General features: G+C 36.5%; 1 protein-coding gene across 4 annotated transcripts in view; it reads left to right on the top strand.

Annotated features, from left to right (window-relative positions):
- Positions 1-23,214, top strand: part of IGSF11 (immunoglobulin superfamily member 11) — a 128,030-nt gene that overhangs the window by 99,399 nt on the left and 5,417 nt on the right. For 2 of the 4 annotated variants that reach the window (XM_065539170.2, XM_045385476.3), the window contains exons 2-4: positions 5,130-5,293; positions 6,681-6,888; positions 9,146-9,301. In XM_065539170.2, coding sequence (XP_065395242.1) covers positions 5,255-5,293; positions 6,681-6,888; positions 9,146-9,301 — 403 coding nt within the window. In that variant the 5' untranslated portion in view covers positions 5,130-5,254. Of the gene's footprint in view, positions 1-5,129; positions 5,294-6,680; positions 6,889-9,145; positions 9,302-10,810; positions 10,931-12,500; positions 12,723-23,214 lie in introns of those variants that run through there. The other 2 variants (XM_074033777.1, XM_045385477.3) reach the window with 2 other exon arrangements.

Below are 23,214 nucleotides of genomic sequence, written 5' to 3' on the forward strand. Positions count from 1 at the left end.
GTGTGTATATATATATGTATATATGTACATATGTATACGTGTGTATATGTATATACGTGTGTGTGTGTGTGTGTGTGTGTGTGTGTGTGTGTGTATCTCAGGGTATATGTAATACCCTGATATTTTCATGTGGAAATTGAAGGAATTGGATTAGATCAATTTAGCAACATGTATTTATTGAGTTCCTGTGGTGTGCTTTCTTAGACCATACAGTATACTGATGAGGATTTGTTAAATAATCGCCAGGTATGATTAAAAGCTTGGTGGTGTTCTGACACTACTTCGTGAGACTCTGACCTAGACTGAGAGGTCAGGGCTTTTCTTGTGAGAAGGTATCACTTGAGCTATTGTAAATGATGAGTAGGTTACTAAGTAAAGAAGCCAGGGTTTATGAATAGGTTACTAAGTAAAGAAGTTGAGGTTTGGAACAAAGCAAACCAGATAGAGGAAAGATAGGAAACAGAGTAAAGACTCAGATTCCAGGAGTCAAGAGAAATTTAGTTAGTAAAATGTGCCAGATTTGATCATGGATTGGGTTTGGGAGATGATGACAGAATTGACTTGCAGATTTCTAAATGTCTGGCTTGCCCAGCTTGGCCCTGTTTGAGCCATTCACCATCATAGGGAGCATCAGGAAGGAGCCAGAATATATCTGGGAGGTGAGCATGCAAAGGAATAGTTTGATCTTGGACACGCTGACTTTTGAGGTACCTTTGAGGTAGCCACGTGGTGAAGTCTAGGAGACAATTGGATATAGCAGGAGAGGTTTTGATTAGAGATATGAATTCGAAAGCCATTAGCATTTACATGAGAATTGAATTCATGATGGTAAATGAAATTCTATAGGGAGATAGTTTAGAATAAGGCATCAAGTCAGCACTTTCAGAAATACCAACATTTAATAACCATGTGGAAAAGGGTAAAACAGCAAGAGAAAGTGAGAAGTGTCCAGAGAGTTGGGAGGAAAACCAGAAGTGAATTATATTAACATCACTGAAGCTAAGAGAAAGGTATGTTGTAAGGAGGAGGGAAGGGTCATCTCTGTCAGATGTTTACGAGAGTCCAGGAATGATGACAAGTGTCATACAGCCACGAGGAGGTCTCTGGGAAGCCTAGCGAAAATTGTTTTTAAGAAGTGATTGGGGCAGAAGTAGATTGAAGACTATGGAGTAGGAATAGATTCTGTGGAGAGAGTATAGACAGTGCTTTCAAAAAGATTAACATGAAGTATCAGAGAGCTAGGACCTCCCTGGTGAGGACTGTGGGGTGTAGGGAGGTAGGAATTTTGTTTTCAGTTTAAATTCTTGAGGATGTTTAAATGCTATCAGGAAGTCTCCAGTGCAGAAAAGGGGGTTGAAGTTACGGGATGGGGCAGTCTATGATAAGGTCACTATGATAAGGTCACTACCACCAAGCAGATGGTATTTAAAGCTCACATACGGGGTTGGTCCTAGATAAACTCCTCTAATCTGACAGGAGAGAGGGAGATGAGGGTGAGGCGGACTGATTTGCAGATTGAGAAGCAGGAAGTAGAAGGAGTTTCTAATGCCTTTATGTAAAAGTCCATTCTGGTTTTAAATTTTGTCCTCATATAATGTTGGGGTGATAGTAATAACAACAAACACATATGGAATGATTTCTGTGTGTTGAGTTATGTGTAGTAGTAAGTGTGTGTTTCTTATAGACTAACTGCCTGGGTTGGAAGCCAGACCTTTACCACTTCCTAGCTTTGTGACTGTGTGACCTTGAGCTGTATTTTTAATTCTCTGTTTTTCTACTGTAAAATGAAAATAATGTCAGTAAGTACCTTATAGGATTAAATGAGTTTGCATATATGTATATATATAATACATGTTATATATAGAGAGAGCTTAATGTGGACTTGGTGTAGTCAGTGTGACCTAAAATTATTAGCTAGCAATTGTAGTGGTGGTGGTAGTCATTCTCAGCGTCTGGTACTGCCCTCGTCATACTCCTTGTATGATGTGATGATAATATTTAGCTCTGTCTTACAGATGAAGCAACTGACTCAGAGATTAAGTTACTTGTTTGGGGCCATCCAGCTAAATAGATGAAAGTACCACATTTCAAACCCGATCTGTACAGCTTCAAACCTACACCTTTGAAGTTCTGAAAGCAGCTCATCTAGAATATTTCTTCTTCAACTATTTCAGAATGTGAGATTTAGGATTGAACTTATGTAAAAACGTGAAGTAAGTGAAGTTGGCCTTTCACAACTTCAGCTGCCCCAGAGGCTTGCTCTGTGCCAGCAGTCCTGTGGCTTCCCTGGCTCCCAGCCCTGTCACGCACAGCTCCTTGTCCTCTGCTCACCCTATTGTGATTGCTTTCTCTTTCTCTTTCATTCTTAGTTCATATTGGTTATTTTTAAAAATTTACATCAAAGATTATTTGAGTTAAGCTTGAAATTAGTGAATTGCTGGTGGAAGGTACTTACAATCCCGTATAGTTTAAGGTGGGATCATATTTCCTTTACCTCTTCCTTGGAGTATTGCTGAAGAATGCAGTGATGGAGGTTCTGGCGCTAGTTGACTTCCACACTCATTCTTAAAAACATCTCTATCAGCATTTATTGTGAATTTATCATATCGTTATAACAAATACATTTTCTCACCCACTTGTACCTTATGAGGTAGCTCATTCTATTCATTGCCTGCTTCATGATCAAGTAACCTTCCCATTCTGTCACTAATTCCTGAGGTTCTTTCAATTTCTTTTTAAAAATTTAGAGACTTCCCCTAATGTTATTTATCTTAGAAACTTTTCCTGATGTCATCAAATTTATATTTTATCACAGACTTCTTTACATTCTTCTTCTATAGACTTCTATATATCACAGAATATCTTTATATTCTATCACAGACAGTTTATGAAACATTTTATTCTGCAAATTTAACTCCTGAGAACATCATCAGACTATATGTGAAGAACATGAAGTTCTATAGAGGGAAGGTGTTATGTATGTTTATTTTTTAAACTAATTGTAATTATAACAGTGTGTTATTCTGTTAACTTTTTTGGGAGAATTGAGATACTATCACTTCAAAGTAAAACAGTTTGAGATACTGTCACAGACTTAATGTGTTTTTCATGATCTAAAATAACTTCTTTGTAGGGTCTCCATGGCCTATTTTGATCTACTGTTATTTCCATACTGTTTCATCATCCCAGGGAGGAGGCTTTGCAGAAGAGATAACAGTTATTTTGATTTCCCATGAGTTGGCTCTGGTGAATCAGTTTTCTTTTTTAGAATTTTAAGTGTTATTGGCATACAATTTATAGTCCATAAAATTACTCCTTTGAACTATAAAATTAAGTGACTTTTGGCTGGGTGCGGCGGCTCACGCCTGTAATCCCAGGACTTTGGGAGGCCAAGGCAGCCGGATCACGAGGTCAGGAGCTTGAGACCATCCTGGCTAACACGGTGAAACCCCATCTCTACTAAAAATACAAAAAAATTAGCCGGGCATGGTGGCGGGTGCCTATACTCCCAGCTACTCGGGAGGCTGAGGCAGGAGAATGTCATGAACCTGGAAGGCAGAGCTTGCAGTGAGCCGAGATAGTGCCACTGCACTCCAGCCTGGGCAACAGAGTGAGACTCTGTCTCAAAAAAAAAAAAAAATTTCAGTGACTTTTAAACTTGCAGAGTGCAACCATCACATGAACCTAGTTTTAGTTTTCCATCACTAAAAAGTCCCTTTAAGTCTATTTACAAGTCCCTTTGCCATCCTTTGTATCCCTGGGTGGTACTAATCTATTTTCTGTCTCTATAGATTTGCCTTTTCTAGACATTTTGTATGTGTGGAACCATATATTATATAGTGTTTTGCATCTGGCTTCCTTGAGAAATATGTTTTGGGAGGCTCATGCATGTTGTAAGATGTATCAGTACTTTGATGATTTTTGTTTCTGAACAGTATTCTGTTGTATGGATATATCACATTTTGTTTGTCCATTCACCAGTTGATGGATATTTGTATTATTTCCTTTTCAGGATGTGTTATAAATAATGCTGTTATGAACATTCATGGACAAATCTTCGTGTGGACATATTTTTTCATTTTACTTCAGTAGATTCCTAATAAACGAAATTGCTGAGTACTTGTATGTTATGATTCTTTTAGGTTTATGAACATTTTCTGTTGATTTTTATTTAGGTCTGTGATCATTTTCTGTTGATTTTGTATTCAGAATATTTAATTTTTGGCATATTGCTATAAAATGATCCCAGCACCATTTGTTGAAAAGACTGTTTTTGCCCCATGTAGTTGTCTTGTACCTTTATTGAGCAGCATTTGACCATAAATATAAAGATTTATTTCCGTACTCTCAACCCTGTGACATTTATCTGTATGACTATCCTTAAAAGGCTAGTACCATACTCTTCTACTACAGCTATATAGCAAGTTTTAAAATCAGGTAGTGTGAATTCTTCATCTTTATTCTTGTTTTTCAGTATTCTTTTGGCTGTTCTAGTTCTTTGTCTTTCTATATGTTTTAGAGTTTGTCAATATCTGCAAAACAACTACTGGGATTTTGACTGGACTAGCTCTGAATCTATAGATCAATTTAGGGACAAGTGGCATCTTAAGATTGACTCTACCAATTCATGAACGTTACATATCTCTGCATATATTTAGTCTTAACTGATTTCTTTTATTAGGCATTGTATACTCTTCTGTGTATGGGTGCTGTACATATTTTGTTAGATTTATATGATTTGTTAGATTTATATGTAAACATTTAATTTTGCACTGTGCTTATGTAACAACACTTCGAAAATTCAGTTTATTTTTAATCTTTCATCAAACCCCATCAGTTGAATTCATCTGTGTCGTATTTGAATCTGGCCGCATATCAGATAGCATCTTCCAAAAGAGAGTAAAGAGCTTCTAATGTTTTTTTATTGTAGTTTCCAGGAGGTAAAGGGATGAACCATTTTTATTATTTTGACTCAGTGACTGGTCAGGAGTTGTTTAGTAAGACTATCATGTCAGTCTGTTCACATGATCAATAATAATGTGATAACATAAAACACACAAACCTTCCTGAAGGAGTTTGGACTATCGGGAAAGGACAAGCATATAACCTTCCTGTTCCTTCTTCTGTAGGTGTTGCAGCATCCTTGGAAGTGTCAGAGAGCCCTGGGAGTATCCAAGTGGCCCGGGGTCAGACAGCAGTCCTGCCCTGCACTTTCACTACCAGCGCTGCCCTCATTAACCTCAATGTCATTTGGATGGTCACTCCTCTCTCCAATGCCAACCAACCTGAACAGGTACTTCTGTTCCATCCTGCGCTACCTCTGAAAGGTTAATCTTTTCAGAGGAGGTGGGTAGGCAAGCATCCTGAGTACATCTTTGGTTTCAAGAGTAAGGTGGCATTTTCAATGTGTGTGTGCTCTTTTAAGGCCTACTCCTCTGCCTTATCAGTCAACTATCAGAAGAGGCTATCCTCTTTTTAGAAAGGTAACAGATGTTAAGAATATCCTCCTGAGTGTTTTGTGTAGGAACCTGTAATTTTATCAAAAACATTGCTAATAGGCAATTTTGACCGTAAGGGACTGGCACCAACATAGATGGTTGAGAGCATACTTTTAAAAGATAGTGATAATAGTAAGGAAGTAACATTAGGTTGTGGTTGATTTTTTTAAATTTAATTTCACTAGTATTTTAAAGTAAAACATGACTAGCCATGTTAGCCAGCTCAAAAAGTCTCATATAAATTATTAATATAATGTGTACATGAAAGAATGTACATGAAAATGGAAGCTACTCCCCGATAAGCTGCAAAATTACAGGAAAAAGACACATAATTTGTAGAACTCACTGCAGAAAATAATGCCCAGGAAGTTAATGAATTGTGATAATGCTTATACCTTTATTTACAATGTTAATGAAGCTTTTCTCCTTCAGTAAGCAGATTATTACCTCAAAATATTTGATAAGCTAAATTTTCTGATATGAAATTAAATAGAAGCTTCTTTTGTTTCTTCACAAAATTTTTGTAGTTAGACTCTGCCTGCAAGATCATTTTGTCCAACCTTATTATTTTAGGAATCAAGGATGGAGTTAAAGAAGTAAAGAGCTTGAGTAGAGTTACTAAATAAATTTACAGGTAGAACTTGAATAGAACTGTGTCCCTCACTCACAGCCCAATGGGCTTTTTGTTATGTCATTCTAGGTCTTCCCTGAAGACTTAACTTTGATAATAGAGGCTGACATAAGAACAGCAGTCATGGACTTGTAAATCTACTTCCCTTCTGTGACATTTATTTACTTTCAATCTATACCTATGATCTATCATTGTGTGACCTAATAAGCATGAGAATGGCAGTGCTAATATTTTTTAATTTTTATTTTGGAATCAGTTTTTTGAACTGGTAAAAATATTTATGAACTGATAGTAGGGTCAGCAAAGACATTTTTTATGTTCTGATGTGTTAGATAAGGAAAATATATTATTCTAATTTGGTATGTGAAAGATTAAAACTCCAAGATACCTATGAACAAGTACTGGAAAAAAAGTTGATGATAACTCTCATATTAGAAATAAAATTTTCCAACGTTTGGTGCAGCATTTTAGTACTGTCTACCAAATAGTTATTGTTTTGTGTCTAGGAGAGGATAGAGTGGCCAGTGTATTTATTTTGCTTTCTTTTCCAGGTCATCCTGTATCAGGGTGGACAGATGTTTGACGGTGCCCCTCGTTTCCATGGTAGGGTAGGATTTACAGGCACCATGCCAGCCACCAATGTCTCTGTCTTCATTAATAACACTCAGTTATCAGATACTGGAACCTACCAATGCCTGGTCAACAACCTTCCAGACATAGGGGGCAGGAACATTGGGGTCACCGGTCTCACGGTGTTAGGTGAGTGACACAAGAGTCCTGGGCTGTTTGGGCTTGACTTACGAATCTACTCTCAAGCATACTTGCTTCTGCCCTTGTTTCTACACCTTCAGTCTGCTTATGTTCCTTTTCTGTCTTCTCTCAGTTCCATCTCTTCTCTGCTTCTCCATGCTTCTTATATATAGTCTCCCCCTCCTTTCTTCATTTCTGGTGGTCTCTAAAACTTACTCTTTAATGACTTTCTTCTGAAGGTGAAGAAAGATGGTATCAAATACCATCAGAAGTGGTCTCTCAGTTTTCTTAAGCTTCTACAGGACAGAACTTATTGTTGAGCACAAATTAAATCAAGAATGACGTATTTTAATACAGAGCAGAAGTTTTTGCATGTGTGAGAATAATACTATTACTTCACATCTGTGTGACACTGAGTAGGATCACCACAGTTCTTGGCTTGCACGTGTTGTCCTGGCATAATTATAATAGTGCCTCCTTTTACTCTCAAAAGTATCCTTGTTTGAAGAATAAATAATATTATCACCTTAATACTGAGACCAAATAGATTTAGGTTTTTTTTTCCCCAGATTGCATAGAAAATAAACAACAAAGTTTAGATTAAAATTTAAATCTCCTTATTCAAACCAGCACTCTTTCCATTACACCATGTTGTTAGACTATCTCATACTAAGTTATATCTGTTATAAACATGTTTGATTTTTCAGTTCTTCTGTCTCTAATATAAAATACTGCTTTCTAAATGAATACTTGTGTAGAGGTGGCTAAACTCAGTTCATCTGGGGAGATGGAAGAAGTACTTAGAGAAGGTTGATGTTCTTGATTCTCCTCCATCCTACTCAAGTCTCAGAATCTACTCCTGTAGTCCTTGTCAAACTCCACCCACCCTTTCTTTTTCCTTCATTGTTGTTGAGTCACTTAAGAATACAGGGGTTGGGAATTCTTGTCATTTTCCCTCTGCTTTTGGTGCCTTTTTCTCCCAGCCTTCAAACAGAATAAGAAAACTAATGACCAAGTCGGGGATTTCTATTCTCAAAATCATATTCATTGTATTATATTAAAAATGGTATAGATTCTAAAATACTCTTGAGTACTGAGTATAGTGTACTAATGGAATTAAATATTCGGATACTTATACCTATAAGTTAGGTGACTGACTTCCTATATTATCTAACATTATTTCTTTTTTCATTTGTCCAGACTTAACTTCTCAGCATCATTTTTAAAAAGAAGATAAAAGAAAGTCCTTAATTTATTTTATAATTAATGCTACCTCCAAAGAATTATTTTGGATTTCTGTTCCTGGCATCACAGTGACAATGACAAAGGCAATCAAAGATTAGTTTGCCCCACCGCAGTAGATACTAGGATTTGCTAAGATTTTTACTCTTCCTAACCACACCCTTTTATTGTTCTCTTCCCCTACCCAGTCTTTTTTTTTTTCTGATTCCTATGTATACTCTGCATTCATTTTTTCATTCATTCATTTATTCATTTTGGAAAGGGTGTACATATTTACTGAAAAGTCATTAGCATTACAGATAAATCATAAATTGGATTTAAACTCTACCGTCTGCATTCCCCTGCATGAAACTTCAAGCCATGGGCTTAGTTTATGGTTTTGTTTTGTTTTGGTTTTTACCACCTTCTTCCTTTAGTGTTCTTTTTGGTAATTTTTGTTCCATGTTTTTTGTGTCCAGTCTTAATGGTTGTGAAATGTCCACTACATTATTATCAACTCTGCTTTTACTTGAACCTTAGTTTCACTTTCCCCACCATAAAGCAGAATTTGGTATAAAGTAGGTCTGTCCGGTTTTTGTCTGTAAAGTAACGCAGGACCTTGTTAAAGTGGTCTTTGCCAGAGGATAGTTGGCAGGATGAGGGTTGCTTTTCCCTGAAATCTCTAAAAGTGGCCTCTTTCAGCAATGTTTTTAAAAGCAACATGTTGATACAATGGATCTTAAGAATTCTTCAGAGGAAGCAGAGTGAAAAGAAGATCTTAAGATACCTTGAAAATATAATCAAAAGGTGAAGCCCCTTTGTGCACATTTGCCCTCTGCTTACCAAAGCTGCAGGTCTGCTCCTGTGCCTAAGCCTCGTGAATTGGTACATGACTCCTCTGGGTTCAGGTGTGAGGCTGTCTCCTGGTATATGTTCCCAAAACAATGTAATCTAAGGGTCCAGTGTACTGAATGTTGATGTCTCCTCCGTCATCACTTGGCTCACAGTAAAATGTGTACTCTATTGCTTACTCTTCCTGTTATAGTTCCCCCTTCTGCCCCACACTGCCAAATCCAAGGATCCCAGGATATTGGCAGCGATGTCATCCTGCTCTGTAGCTCAGAGGAAGGCATTCCTCGACCAACTTACCTTTGGGAGAAGTTAGACAATACCCTCAAACTACCTCCAACAGCTACTCAGGGTATGTACAGTGCTGCTTTACCCATTTTATTAGTTATCATGGACAATTCTAATATTAAAAAAGTAATTAACTTTAATAGGTTTTGAAAAATAACACCCTATAACTGCTGAAAAAGCTTTCTGGATCATTTTGTGTTTTCAACTTTAAAGTGAATAAAACATTTTCTCTCTCTTCTCTATATTGCCTTTATGAAATGTATTTCATCCAGTGGTAACTATATATGGGAACTCTTCCCATTCACATGAAGATTTAAAGCACCTAAATAATAGCTTCTTTGTGTTAACTGTAAGACAATCCTTGAAATTTATATATGAGAATACACTTCCTGCTTGAGGTAGAGCTGCCTGTTTTACTAGGAGAAACCTGAGCATAGTGTCAGGAGGGTCGATTCTCCTGTTTTCAGCCTCAAATCTGGTTAGAGGAGGAAGATAGGAAAGAGTAAAGGAAAAGGCCTCAGGTCACAGGAGATCCAGGAATTGGTCACACCAAACAGGTAATAATGGAGGAAGCCTGAGTGTCATGGATGATTTCTACATGTAAACCCAGCTCCTTAAATTTAGTTTTAAAGAGGACATCCTTAAAAAATTGAAGAGATTTTTGTCAAATAAAATGAGGGGAAGATATAGAATTACATTATAAAATACTCTAGTTCAAGAAAATAAAATTTAGCAGCTTCGAGTATTACATCATCTCTAATACAGAAAATGTTTCTTGTTGTATTCTCAGGGTAGATTTACAAATCTGAAATTTACACGTAAAGTGTTGGCAGTTAATGGAGAGGCCACAAACAACCTTAATTAGGCCACATAAGTCTGAATCATATTGATGGTCCACGCCTGTCGTGGAAAAGGAAAGTCCTAAGTTGTTGTAAAATTATTCACATTAAAGAGCCAGCGCCACAAGCCTCTAAAGACCCTATAAATTTCTGCTAGTAATCCCAACAAATATTGATGGACCTTACAATCGTCTTTTAATTAACCTAGCCTCAAATTCATCATTAAAAAAACTTTTCAACATAATAACTTTTATTACTTTAAGAATGATTGCTGCAATACTGTTGTTCATTGCTAAATGTTTCAGCCACACTGTTGGCTAAATAGCTGCTTTTTGTGGACTGATTTGTCAATCTCACCATTGTAAATGACATGATTAAAATAGCCCTTGTCTTGACATACTGAAAACTATATTCAAATTTTAGATTTTCCACTGTTTCTGTAACAGTTCGCCTCTCTGGGCCCATGTTGCTTTTTTAAAACAAAAATAAAGGGGTTAACAGTATCATCCTCAAGGTCCTCTGTGGCAGCGTTTTCTGTTTTTATTTGTAATATCTCTGTGGAATATTGGATAGAGTTTGGAATTTTAAATGAACAATTGACAGTGGTTATTTGTATGTAAGTTGAGAAATAGCTGTAGAAATAGCCTTCCATAACCTCTTTATTTCTGGATAAGTGTCTATCAGTCAGATTTCTTGATATTGTATCCTTTTTTCAACTTGAATACTTTTTGCAGCTTTAGGTATAAAAGTGAACTTGAATGACAAGGATGAAAACTTTGTCTTTTATAAACTCTGGATTGATGATCAAACTTACTTTGGATTACCGTATCTATCATAATCATGTACATTAAATGGTAATATTTTTCTTCTAAATTTTTCTCTTGATATCCATATTAATAAAGTTGATCTCAAAATAGAATATTACCCCAAAATAATTCAGGTTTTTTTCAGAAGATTTACTTTACTAATTATGTTTACATTATTAATATAAACTCATGATGCATTCTCTGAAAAAAAGAATATTTGACACTAGGAGAGTGAATCCCAGAAGTCTGGTTGGTGACAGGGGAATAATATATTGAGATAAGAATTTCTCTTATATGTAGAGACTAGCTTGCAGGAACTCCCTCTAGCCAAATCTGGGACAATTCAGACGTTAAAATAAATATATAGCCCATAGAATAAAATAAGAATCACCAAATCCCTACTGATAAATAAATGGAGTCAAAGAGCAAGCCTTTTTTTTTTCTCAGTATGATGCCAACTGATGTATATACAAGGAATAATGGAGTTAGAAAATCATCACTGAGGTGAAACAGCGAGCAAAAATTTGATGGGAAGCAGGCTATTTAGTTACAACGTATGTCCCCCAAATTATTTATTAATGACAAAAAAGTACCTTTATAAGGGAGAGACCTGTTGGGTACCACTTTAACCAAGTGATCAAAGTAAACTTCACCAATATTATGACAAACTGATGTCACGTACCTCTTAATATATATACTGAGAAGGACACATCATTTCTGTGATATTACTGTCAAAAACACATAACCTAAATCTCATCATGAGGAAACCTCAAACAAACAAATGTGAAGGCAAAACTATCAAGATTGAAAAAGACTAGGGAGTTAACCCATTTATGCCTGAGGTTGCAAGTTTTTGATTTTTTGCATTCAGACATTGGCGATGACCTTGAGCAGTAGGATGTAAATAACTCCCACATGCTTAGCATTCCAGTAATGGAACACTGGGCATAAATGGGTTAAGATGAGTAGATGTAATGAAGAACCTTGGCTTAGAATCTGAACAGGAAGAGAAATAGCTATAAAGGACATTGTTGAGATAATTGATGAAACTGAGTATAAACTGTAGATTAGCTAATACTCTTAGATCAGAGTTAAATTTCTCAACTTTGATACATTTACTGTGATTATATAAAAAGTGTCTTTGTTCTTAGGAAGTATTCACTAAAGTACTTAGTGGTAAAAAGACATGATGTCTTCAACCTTGTAAGAGAGACTCAGTGCATTAGCTAGTTCCTTTCACCAAGTAAGGACTGTAAAGCAAATTTACCGTGCACTGGTTACTTGCCCGAGTCTGGTGAGACAGAGCATTCATACACAAAACAAGTTTCATGAAGTGGATTTATTATTTAATAGGCAGCAAAGGACAACAGAAGCCTAGCATTCAGTGAAAGCCAGTTCCCCAAGGCTCAGAAAAGTTTCCTGGAACAGATAGAGTCTCGTCTGCACATGTCCACTTGCACATCAGCTGAGAGAACCCAGAAAGCAGCTCACTCTGAGTTTTATACCCAAGTGTCACTGCGCTAAAGTGTTGAAGGACATCCTGTTTCTAGGAGGGTCTGGAACAGAGCCTGAGGTGTTCCAGTCAGTTCCTTCTTAACTCAGGATGTTGTATTCCCAGCATGTTCTATACTTATGCTTGAGAACAGCAAGCAAGAAAATGGGAGGAACTGAGTTGGTCCCAGACCACCCAAAGAACTGTCCTGAAAGACACAGCAAGAAGACATCATCATCTAGAAACCAGGAAATGGGCTCTTACCAGACACTGAATCTGCTGGGGTCTTAATCTTGGAGTTCCCAGCCTTCCAGAACTATGAGAAATAAATTTCTGTTGCTTATAAAGTACCCAGTCTATGGTGTTTTGTTATAGCAGCCTAAACAGACTAAGACAATGAGGAGTCTAAAATAGTTGAACTGGTAGAAACAGAGAATAAAATGGTGGTTTCCATGGGCTGGGGAGTGGGGGAAATGGGGAGATGTGGGCTAAAGGGTACAAAGTTTCCGTTATTCAGGATGAATAAATTCTGGAGATCTAATGTACAGCATGGTGACTATATTTAGCGTTACTGTATTGTATGCTAGAAATTTGCTGAGAGTAGATCTTAATTGTTCCCAACCACACATACGCACAAAGGTAGTTATGTGATGTGACTGACATATTAGATTGGGTGTGGTAATCTTTTCACAGTATTTATGTATATCAAAATATATACCATAAATATATACAATTTTTGTTAGTCAATTGTGCTTCAATAAAGCTGGGGAAAAAAGAAAAACAATTGTGTAATGCACAAGGAAAACCCTCATAACAAAGAATTATCTGGGACCGAATTTCAATAAATAAATTACATTTAACATTTTCTATTGTTAAAACATCCTTGCATTTATGGAATAAAGTCTCTTTGATTGTGATTTTTAAAAATAAATTGTTCCATTGGGTTTGCTAATATTTTAATAAAATATTTGCATCAGTGATCACCAGTAAGAACGGCCTATGGGTTTTTTTTTCTGTCTTCTATTGTCCTGGTTCAATTTTAGTACCATATAATACGAAATAATCTTATGAGTTTGGCAACTTTTCCTTTTTTCTATTCTTTGAAATAGTATGAATAAGTTGGGCATCATGATGATTCTATAGAATTTGCCTATGAATGTTTGCCTTGCTCTTATGTTTTTTCATAGATTTTTGATTTCTGATTTAGTTTCTCTAATGGTACAGGCTTTCTATACCCTGTTTTTCTGGAAAATGTCTTTTTTGTCCAAGTTATACATATCACCATCAAGATGTTCATAGAATTCTCTATACAAAAACAGAATAATGCATTTAAGAGTGTAAGTTCTGGAGACAGTGGACATAGTTTTGAACCGTGAATCCAGGAATCACTGGGTATGTGACCCTGTGTCTTAGTTTTCTTATATGTAAAATGGAGACAATCATCATGACTAACTTATGATTGGATAAAGATTGAATAAGCATGTAAGATGTGCAGAACAGCAGCTGGCATATGTAAGCCCCTACTAAATATTAATATTTAAATTACCATCATCATTGTTATGAAGTTTTAAACTCTGTATTTAGTCCCCTTTTCATTCCTAATACTGTTTATATGTGCCTTTCCTCTATTTTAAAAATCTGTCTTGCTAAACTGCGATTTCGATTTTATCTAACCCCTCTTGTAACTTGCATAAATTTCTTTCCTCCTTCCCTCCCTCCCTCCTTCCCTCCCTCCTTCCCTCCCTCAGATGTTTGTTAAGCACCTATCAGGTGCCAGAAACTGTTCTAGATGCTGAAGATACGTTGCTGAACAGGATATTCTTTCCTTTGTAGAGCTTACATTCTAATGAGTGGAGATGGAATATAATCAGTAAATTGTAGAATTTGTTACAAGGTGAAAAGTTCTGTGGGGAAAAATTAGATCAGGGTAAAATAGATTAGTTAGGGTATGAGGAGCAGCAGTTTTGAGTAAGGTGCTTAGGGTAAGCCTCATTATATTCTAGCAAATATTTAAAGATAATGAAGGAATGAGCCCTGTGCATATGGGGACTGGAGAGCATTCCAGGTAGAGGGAATGGACATATGAAGGCTTTGAGACAGGCATGTGCCCATGTACTTGGTGAATTATCAAAGAGGCCAGTGTGTTTGGAGTGCAGCCACCAAGGTGGAGACTTTAAGAGCCATTATGTTGCAGGTGTTAGGGTATTTGTACATGCATTGCATAGGAAGCGTTATAGTTGTATTATTCAATGTTCTGTATCTTTAGCAATATTTTACATGCTTCAGCTAGGTTACTATGAGAAATATGTATTTAAAAATCACATTGTAAGATTGTGGATTTGTCAATTTGTTCTTACAATTATGCCAATTTTCTTTACCCATCTTGAGCCTGTGTCATTAGATGCTTACAAGCTTGTTGTATTTCATTGTTTCTCTATGTTTAATAAGCTTTTTGTGTTTTTTTAATTACTAAACTTAAAAGATACAGTGGCTTTCTTTGGGTAATTCTTGTTGGTATGTTTCTATTATATGGTTCATTGGCGTTCAGTTGTCTGTGCTTTATGTTTTAGGTATAGTGCTTATAAACAACATATATCTGGATTAGTTTGGTTTTCAGTTTGTAATCTGAGAGTGTCTGTCCTCTGAATTCATTTATATTAATGATTATGGGTATGGTTCAATGTCTAATATTTTATTTGAGGTTTTCCATTTATTAAGCTTTTTGCTTTTTTCTTTGTCCCCTCTTCCCATACCTTTTACTGATTATTCGAATATTCTTTATAATATTTTTTCTCCTCTACTTTTGAAGTTATAAGTGTATTTCTCTTAGTGCTTATTCTTAAAGTTCTTAAATACATACTTGATTTAATGTAGTCTAGAAGTAAAAAAAAAATCTCTAATCTCTATCCAAATAATAGGACCATAGAAAGCTGTCTTTCTTCCATTTTCCCTAATCTGTGTGAATATTTCATCTCATCAGTTCTCTCTCTTCTCTCCTATTAGCCATTTTTTGGACCTTTTCATTCTGTCCACCATGACTCTCGGCTTCTCTCTCATATGCTTAATTTCTGTATTTTTATTGTCTGCATTTTAGTTATTTTCTTGGCTTTAGTATATTTGTTCCATCTTGTTTTTAACTTGTCTCCTTATTAATCATCCCCATTTTTGTCATTGTTTACATACATTTCAGTTTTATATAGATTTACCCAAAAGTTTGCCAGTTTTTTGGCTCAACATTGCTTCTTTCATCACAGTCATTTTTTCTGTGTTCCATTTTCTTAAGTACACACACCCTTCAGTAGGTATTACATGGATGATCTATGAGTGTTAAGTTGTTCTCAGGTTTGTTTTTCTGAAAATATCTTTTTTCCCCTATACTCTTTATGCAGTTTAGTGAGTATAGAATGCTAGATTATCAGTTATTGTTTCTTGAGAATTTGAAAATGTTTCATTTGCTTCCCACCTTTCTTGTTTCTGTTGAGAAATCCCCTGGTAGTCTGTAGGCATTTGCATTTTCCTACCTTTGCTTTTTGCATTTTTTTTGTACTTGGTGTTGTGTAGATCCTAGAATATATTTTAGGTATGTGTTAATTTTTATTAATCCTGCTGTGGGCTTGTGGTGCTTCTTAAATTGAGAGTTTTTTTGTCACTTATTGAAAAATCTCTGTCCTTATATTTTTGAATATAGCCTTTTCTCTTGTTTATTGCTTCCTATTAGCTCTTGGTTTAGTCTTTTAATTCTGTAAACCATGTTTTTTAATCCTTTGCTTATCTGTAAATTTCTTTACCTTTCTGTGTGGCATTCTGGTTATTTTTTGTTTTTGTTTTTTATTTTTCCAGATCACCAGTTCTCACTCCTGCTCTGATGGCTGTTCAGCCTGTCCTCTGAGTTTTAAATTTATTTTCTTCTTTTCTTTCCTTTTTTTAAGAGATAGAGTCCCGTTCTGTCATCCAGGGTGCAGTGCAGTGGCACAATCACTGCTCACTGCAGCTTCAAACTCCTGGCCCTTAAACAATCCTCCGACCTCAGCCTCCCGAGTAGCTGGTATTACAGGTTTGAGCCGCAGCACCTGGCTATTTCTGTTTCTATGTTGCTTTTGTCTCTTCATGGCATCATCCTCTTGTATTATGGTGACTATTCTGTATATGTTTAATAATTTTAAGCATACTGATTTTATAGTGAACTTCACATAACTTTATGCTCTTTGTATGCTAATCCTTCTGTTTGTTGTGTAGTTAACTTTTCTTCATGGTGACATTCCTTTCCTGTTTTCCTCATGTAAACTCTTCACCTGGATTGTTCTTCTATAGTTTCTCTAAAGCTGTAGGTTATGTTTTCTATTTGTTTCTGCCAACAGCTCTAGAGGTTTCAAGAAGATGAAGGGATGAGCAAAACAGGAAAGGGATGATTGTCTGTACAGTGAGGGTGGTTGGGCGGCTGGGCCCTGTGCTGGTGAGTGAGATGATTGGAGATGTGAGGCAACACGGGGTTTGTCCTGCAGCAATTGAAAATCCAGGGCTGGAGCTAGCTCACAGGAGCTGCATATCAAGCCATGGAGTGGAATTCCTTCCTGGAATGACACCCACTCTCCAAGTCCTGCAGCTTCTTGGCAACCAAGGGTGGAGATAAGCACAGTTACTTCTCACAATGGTCAGGAAAACTTGGAAAGCTGAGGGATAATTAGAAGAAAAGCCACCTCCTTTCTGACTTAAAGGGGAGAATATCCTTCACACTTTAAAGATGCATAGAGAAGTTTAAAATGTGTTTTTAAAAATTATGTGTAAATAATGGCAATTCATTTTCTATCCATTCTTTTACTTGGTAAATATAAAGTATGGTATATTTAGTTTCATTATTAATGGTTAGCATTTTCTCAAACTAGATTGTACATTTTTCTTTCATGGTTTGTAAGAAATCCTCTGTTTTCCTCATCCTTTCATAATTTAATACAGTGAAGAGAGATGATTAACTCTCCTGCTTGCCTGAGAACTCTGTGTAGATCTTTAGAAATCATAGCTGTAGCAGGAGAGTATCTTAAATATCACCATGGTCCCACTCTCATGAGGGAGAAGACTGAGGCTCCTAGAAGAGAGCAGGTTTGCCCAAAAGTGATAGGAAGTACTAAAATTCTCTTGGTGTGGTTGTAACACTCAGGAATCTTGATATTCTCTTTCTCTGTCTCTCTCTCTCTCATCTCTCTCCTCTTTGCTCTCTCTCTCTCTGTCTCTCTTCTCTCATTTTTTAGAGACAAAGTCTTGCTCTGTTACCCACCCAGGCTGGAGTGCAGTGGCATGATGACAGCTTACTGTAACCTCAAACTCCTGGGCTCAGTTATCTTCGTGCCTTAGTGTTCTGATGGGGCCTTGCTATGTTGACCAAGCTGGTCTCAAATGCCTCGGCCTCCCAAAGTGCTGGGATTATAGGTATGAGCCACCACACACACTGATTCTGTTTCTTGGACTGGCACTGCTGTTTCCCTTCCCAGTAAGAGTGGTTCCATAATTTTTTTCATGGGGAGCAGAAACATTTTTGCCCACTAAAAGTGCTGAATAAATGAGTGCTTTTTTCTGCTTCATCAAGATGTTATTCTAACTGAAGTTGAGTTTGTTTTTTTTTTGCCCTCTGACATAAAGAAGCAAATCCTATATAATGTTCAGTACTTCCTCTTTTTAAAAAGATTAAATGCCAACAATTATCACTATATTAATTTGTGTATATATTCATTCATTTTTAAATATATGTGTGTGTATGCATACACACATAAACACACACCTTATTCTGTGCAACTGCTTCAGAGTTGAGGGTTGGGGAAGGTAGAGAAATACAAGGAAACATATCTCCATCCTGGAGCTCACTGCCTAATGGAGGAGACGGATATAAAGAGAAAATCGTAGCACTACATGTTAGTGCTATAAAAATGTATGCAGTGCTATAAAATTTAAATGATAGAAATATTACTTGTCCCTGAGGAGTCCGGGAAGAATTTTATAGGGAAAAAGATTCCCAAGCAGGAAAGGGGTCTTAAATGATGGATAGAAGTTTTACTGGTTAAAAGTGGGTATTATAAATACAGGGAACCATGCTTACAAAATCTTGCAAGTGTAAAAGTTTGACGTTTTCAAGTGAGAATATCTGTGAAGCTGACATAAAGCGACATGGGGATTTGACCAGAGAGGTAAAGTCCAGATTGTGAAAGGCTTTATGTAATATGCAAGGAGTTTGGATGTTATCTTTAACTGTAGAGATGCACTGACATTTATAAACAAGAGAAGATCACCAGATATGCCTTTTAGAAACTGTGTCAGTAATCAGGCTGAAAGATTGGCAGCCAGTTATAAATGGAAGGCTTTGATAATAGCCCCATCAAGAAATGAAGAGGACCTGAACTAAGTCTCTAGTGACAGGGATGGAGAAGGCACAGCGGGGAAGGGTAAGATTCAAGAGAGATTGAGGACAAAATTACAATATATGGAGCTTGATTAGATGTTTGAACTGAGAAGAGTCAGAGTTAACCAAGATTCCTGTTGTGGACTGCTGAATCAACAGTAACCATCTTAACTCAGAAGAGGAATTTGTAGAAGTTTGCTTGAGGAAAGTAGTGAGTTGAGTGGTCTCCTGGGACCTCTAGATGGGGATTGAAATAATGATAATGATAACATTTCTTGAGCACCATGTGCCATTCTTTGAGAATTAAAGAGCAACAGTCAACATAGAGATATACTGATTCAGAAGAATCTGTTGATGTCCAGTTAAAAGTAAAAGCAGAGTAAACAGAAGTGGGTAGGAGAGAAGCAGTCAAAATGCAATTAGTTGGTCTTGCTTGTAGCTTTGGCCATGTGATAAGTGTGTGGTCATGGCCTTCTTGTATGTTGCTAATGGTGAATCATTTTTGCAAAGAAATACTAATGTATTTATACATACTACATTATTCAAATAATGCTGAGTAATGTTCTTTGGTATTTTCACAAGTTTGAATATTTGCTATAGGCTTCAGCTCTTTGTGAATACTTGAATGGCAGAAACACAAATAGAAGAGGATGAGAATGTTGCTCTGCAGGATACTAACATGAGATCAGAAATGAATTTAAAATCTGATTTGGCAAAAACAATATCTGTTTCAATGCCAAAACAAAATCAGGGCAAACAGACAAAATATTTTTATCATTGTCTGAAGGAACTGAGCTACTGTGAAGCGGGATGTATCCTAACATCCATCTGGATGGTGTTCTTGGAAATTCTATTAATGGGAACAGGTTCTTTCCCTGTCCCTTCTCCATCTCTGCCTTAATTCAGCCAGCATCAACACAAAATGAAATAAAATTTTCTGTGTCCAATGTTATATTTTAAATTTATCTTTAAGAGTAATAGAGTTTGATATTAAGTATTTGTGTTGTTATCTTTAAGTTTTTCCACAGATTTTTATTTGACATTTATTTTGTATTAATTTTCCCTTTATTTACAATTTTTAAAAATTAAATATCTTTTTCAGGTTAGGATCATTTTTACATATTATTGAAATATGTAATTTTGATGTAACATATTCATTCAAATAGCAATAAAGTATGCATCCATTGTTACATAGCCTATAGAATACTTCTGAAACTTTTATATAAGAAATTTTCAGTTTATTATAGTCACTCATTATTTAAAATATATAAATCATGAAAAATATATAACTTATGATTTAAGAATTCTTATCTATCACTCTTCAAATCCTGAAGATCAGTATCTATTGGGAATTAATATCCATTGGGAGACACTGGACATTTTTCATATTTCTTGATTGAATATTTTAAGATTCAGAAAAATATATCAGTTCCCCTAGAAGTGCCAGGAAGGAATTCCCACATGGAAACATTACCATGTACCATACTAACCTTTCATTTAGTCCTCACAATAATCTGCGGTTGTAGGCACTTTGGTAGCTACAAATTACAGATGAGGAAACTAAAATGTTGATGAAGAACAGGGAACACACTCAAGACCGTATGACTAGTAGTAGGTAGAATAGATTCAAACTTAGGCTGTCCAACTGGAATGTGCTCTTAGCAGATACATCAGCTACTAGGCAGCCAGAGGCAGCATTCTGGAGCTAAGGAGAAAGGATGGAACTGGAAATGTACACTAACATTTGTTTTTTTCTAATTCAGAAGGGCCTTCTATGCCAGATATATAGCTGGTGAACCAGGTACATAGTTGCTATGAACTAAAACAGTGGAGTGTGATGTCCTTTGAGTTCCCCAAACTATGTAGTTTCATGCCATTGAACTTTCCCTATTCTTTAAAAGAAGCTCAAAAGAATATTTTTTCTCTGACTTTATTTCAGAAAACTACTTCCCTGCCCAAGCAGACCAAGTGAAATGACAGATTGAGGAATTAGCCTGCTAGTTTCGGGAAGGGCTGTGTGCTTTGTGGCTGCAAACAGTCTGCTGTTTGCTGGAGTTGCTCCCTTCTCTATTTTGCCTTGTCTGCATAAACAGACTGTTTTGTTTTGGTTAATCTTCTGTTATCAATATACCTGTCTCCTTCTCTGATTATATTCCAAGTTAAATCTACCGTGGTATATCAACCTCATTTAGTAATATTTTCTTACAGTAACATGCTCATGGTGTTGGCATCTATAGAGACAAAAGGAAGACAATGGCTTCACCTTTTAAAAATAACTTTTTAAAGCAAGAATATTTAGAGTTTACCTCTTTCTGCATGCCAGAATGCTGCGTAGAGGAGCTGTTTACAGTTTCCCAAATTGTCTCTGGAAATGTCAACAAAATTACCAGTTTTCTATTCAAATTTTTAGAATTCCAGAGCTTAGGAGAAAACCCACCACCACTAACAACAATAACAACAACAACAACAACAACAGCAAAAACCCCAGGAACACAAATTATGTAGTTGATTGCCTGGAGATTATGGTTTTCTTGCATTGATTATATTAGTACATGTGTTGAAGAGGGAGATAGGCACGTTGCTTAGTTTATAATACTAACAGCATTGGAACATGTATTGGTCAGGAGATATTCTATAGATGCATCCTATAGAATAATGTGATTTTAAATGCCTTACTAGAATGCCAAGTGTATATATGGTGAGTACAAGCTTTGAACTTGGACAAACCTCATTTTATAGATTGCTGCTACTTGTATACTCTGTGATCTTGGACAAATTACATAGCTTCTCTGAGCTGTCTTTGAAAAGTAGGGAATATAGAACATAAGCTTGTTACGAAGATTAAATGAGGCATATTCAATGTTTCTTAGGACAGTGTATGTGGTACACAACAGACACTAAAGAGTAGGCAGCCCTTTTATTTATTGATCACCTTTATTTAGCACCTTTCTGTGTGCCTGGTAATTTTTGAGACAGCAATTATTTTCTCCTCCCCTGTGGTCTATTTGATTTCTCAATCCCTCATTAGATGCCCCTCCTGTATGCTCCCCTATCACTCTCTGTTCTCTATCTCTGGCTGGCACTACCCCATATATTGTAATTGTGTGTATACTTGTCTCATTAGGGTAAGGGACTGGGCCTGTCTTGTTCATTATTTTATCACCATCCTCAGAAAACCAAACACAAAGGAAGATGCTCAATAAATATTTATTTATTAAATGAATGAATTAATAAATGCATGCACACTTTACTCAGGTCTGCTTTTGCTGAACCCTCCTGTCTGCTTCTGCCTTTGATCTAGATAGAGATGATGGTTGCCAGCAGAAACCAGTTAACTAAATCTTAGTTCCATCTAAAAATAAGTAACCCAGGGTGGGGATAGCTCCAGGTGTAGCCCCAGGCATACTTGGACTTTGTGTCAGAGTATTTTTTTACTTGTCCTATTAGGAAGCTTTTCCATTTACTTCTAAATTTGCAACTATTTTGAATGGTTGAGATGACTGAATGTATTCTCTTTCCTGCATAAGGAAGGCAGTGAAGCCTAGAGCTTAGAGGTGAAACAGCCCCTTCATCCAATTGAATTTCTTAACAACCAGCTGTGTAATCTTATTACACATCTAAAGCTTCAGTCTCCTTGACTGTTCAATGAGATTAATAATAAAAATACCTCAGGGTAATTGTAAAGATTGAAATAATACATATAAAAGCTTATGCAATGCCTGGCACATATTAATAACTATTAACTTTTTAAAGTTATTCCTGTAAGTCATTTGTATTTTATAGGAAAAAATAATCAAAATATGCTAATGATGAATTACTAAAATGTGAACTAGTGAAACATTTCTTGGCAATACCAGTGCAGTGGCCTTGAAAAGTTATTGTTCAAACTCCTGATATGGGGAACATAATTGACTGAAAGCCCTGCTGCTTCTCCTCTAGATCCACCACTGCTTGGCACCAAGACCAAGCTTCCTCTGGGCTGCTCCCAGCCAGTGATGAGGAGTTAGGGTTAGGGTTAGGGCCTAATGCAGGCCTATTTCTGCAAAGCATGGGACTCCTTTAACATGTGACTTTGGCTCAAGGACTCCCCATCTGCCTACTGGACACTTCCATAAAACTGTGTTGCAGCCTGAGACTCTTCCTACCCGATCTTCCTTGCTTCCCTCTCCCCTTGACAGTGAGTGGTGAGACCTACACCGAAGTCTGAGGCTCTCCCTGCCTCCTGCAGCTTCCTCTCACATTTCTTTTACTGGTATTTCCTCCAGGAAACCTCATGCTTGTCTTGGTGCCTACTTCTTGGAGGATCTGACTTAACACAAACAACTGTAATTGTTGTTAGGGAGTAACAGTCTATATCTTAGAGCACAGATTTGATATTTTCTTCATCAGGTATGAAGTTAAAGTTATTATAAGTTTAACATGATCTTTATGTTACTGCAGTTCCTGAGAACT

The sequence above is a fragment of the Macaca fascicularis genome, chromosome 2 (assembly GCF_037993035.2).
Source record: "Macaca fascicularis isolate 582-1 chromosome 2, T2T-MFA8v1.1".
NCBI classification, from domain to species: Eukaryota; Metazoa; Chordata; class Mammalia; order Primates; family Cercopithecidae; genus Macaca; species Macaca fascicularis.